Source organism: Condylura cristata, unplaced genomic scaffold, assembly GCF_000260355.1.
Source record: "Condylura cristata isolate star-nosed mole 26May11 unplaced genomic scaffold, ConCri1.0 scaffold00041, whole genome shotgun sequence".
Lineage (NCBI taxonomy): Eukaryota > Metazoa > Chordata > Mammalia > Eulipotyphla > Talpidae > Condylura > Condylura cristata.
In genome coordinates, this window is record NW_004567142.1 from 5780491 (window position 1) to 5782674 (window position 2184).

The 2184-nt window shown below is 64.3% G+C and overlaps 1 protein-coding gene across 1 annotated transcript in view; it reads right to left on the reverse strand.

Moving 5' to 3' along the window:
* VSIG10L (V-set and immunoglobulin domain containing 10 like) overlaps positions 1-1608 on the reverse strand; it is a 6068-nt gene extending 4460 nt beyond the window's left edge. The window contains 5 exon segments of the mRNA XM_004694046.1: positions 60-353; positions 656-1372; positions 1375-1428; positions 1431-1490; positions 1569-1608. Of these exon segments, the coding sequence (XP_004694103.1) occupies positions 60-353; positions 656-1372; positions 1375-1428; positions 1431-1490; positions 1569-1608 (1165 nt within the window).
* Positions 1609-2184: the final 576 nt, after the last annotated feature.

Below are 2184 nucleotides of genomic sequence, written 5' to 3' on the forward strand. Positions count from 1 at the left end.
GGGGCTGGAGAAACCCGGGCCTCCAGGCCCACCGCGGAGCGGGGCGTCCCCCCACTTACAGAAGACGCTGACGTCGGCCGCGGCTTCAGTGTGGCCGAAGGGGCTCCGGACACGGCACGTGTACCGGGCGTGGTCACCGCGGACTGGGCGCGCGATGAGCAGCTGGTCGCCCTCGGTGCGGATCCGGGGCTGCTCGCCCCCCTCCGGGTCCGCAGCCTCCAAGGCGCGTCCATTCCGGCTCCAGCTTAGCTCCCCGCGACCTGGCGCCCAGCCCAGGCAGCGTAGTCGGAGCTCTGTCGCCCCCTCCTCCGTCTCCGGGGCCTGAGGCTGCACAGACAGCTTGGGCAGGGGCTCTGGGAGAGGGGGAGCCTGCTCAGGACGAGGCCTCTGCCCCTCCGTCCAAGTGTCCCAGCCCCAGTCCCCTCCCAGTTCCCAGGCACCAGGACCTCTGGTCCCAGCCGGCACCTGCTATTCTCTCCTGCTGCCCAGCCGAGTCTTGGCCCTCACCCCTTCTTCTTGTTCCTTCCATCCTAGCTGTCTTCCCCACTGCCCAGCATCCCCTTCCTCTGGGGAGGGAGCATCCTCAGAACAGCAGTGACCCGCCCCAGGTTCTGGAAGGGCACCCCCTGCACCTTGGACCCGAGGGCCCACTTACCATATACACGCACCGTGAACTCCCGCACCTCCCGGGAGACCCCAGCCCGGATGACCTCAGCTGTGTAGACCCCTGCATCGTGTAGCTGAGCAGAAGTGAGTTGTAGACCCCCATGGGCTTGGTCAAACCGTAGGCGGTCTTGGTGAGCCGGGTCCAAGCTGATCAGAGGAGCCCCAGGCCCCAAGCCTCCAGCTGCCAGCACCTTGGAGCCCCGGCGCCAGACCACCAGTGGGGCAGGGGGGCCAGGGCTGGGGACTGGAGCCAGGGGGAGCTGGATCGGGGCCCCCACAAGCACAGCCAGAGGCCCCCCAACCTGCTGGGGGAAGCTTGCCTCTGGGTGGGCTTCCGCAGGAACTTTGACTCCAGGGCCCTGGGTAGGGAATTCAAACTCCAGGTCCTGGGAGGAGTACTGGGAGCTTAGGTTCTCGAAGGAGGCTGTGAGGTCTGGGACTTGAGCAGAAATGCCTGAAGCCGGGGTCTTCACAGAGAAGGGGTCTTCCAGGTCTTTGGCAGGGACTCGAGAATCCATGGTAATTATTTCGGAACCAGGTGTTTCCGAGAAGGTGGGGTCGAGGCTGGGAATTTGGCCTTCAGCAGAAACATTCGACCGGAGAGATCCATGTGTGTTGTGCGAAGTCAGGGCTGCAGGAAACCGTTTGGAACAAGGGGTGTCAGCAGAGGCTTTTGAGTCTGGAGGCTGATCCAGAAACTCCCAGCTGGGGGTTCAGGGGAAGGAGCCAGCAAACCCGGACCTTGGGTCAAGCTGAGTTCCTGGAGACACTGGTTTGCTGAACCCCAGAAGTGGCTCTGAGGGCTGTGACCTCAACACTTGAGGCTGCAGTGGAGGGTAGGGGGGGAGCACAGGGGCTTCAGAACAGGGGACAGGTGGGGAAGGGGCAGAGCAGGGACTCACCTAGGAGCAGGAAGAGCCGCAGGACCCGTGAGGTGTCCATGGTGCTGGCCGCACCCGCGGACACTGGCTCAAGACCCAGGGCCTGCGCCTCCTCTCCCGGGTCTGACGGGTCGGACAGGACTGGTAGCTTCTAGGGAGGGGAAGGGAACTAGACCCAGTGGGAGGTGCCAGGATCCCCCACCTCCATCTAGTGGCTGAGCAGCTGGCCTCACCCCACCTGTCTTCATCAGCTGGCCCCATCTGTGGGGAGGCCCAGCCTGATCCCTGCACACCCCATGCCCGGGGGGAAGATGATGAGAAGCGAGTCCTGGCTGGGAATGAGGTGGCAACCTGCAGGGGCAAATCCAGGAAGGCTTCCTGGAGAAGGGTGCTGTGACCTTTCAGAGAGCCGCACCTCTGGTGCCCTTGGCCTTGGCTCAGGCTTTCTCCTCTGCAGCCTCCAGGTCAGGGGTCCGGCCTACCCAGCCTGCAGCCGCAGCTCACCTAGTCTGGCCCTGCTGCTCTGCTCCGAATCGCCCATGGTTCTCTGTTGCCCTCGGCCCAAGTCATGACTGGCCCCTGACACCCAGAGCCATATCTCTGCACCCCACTAGCCACGGTGTGCTCCCTCTAACCC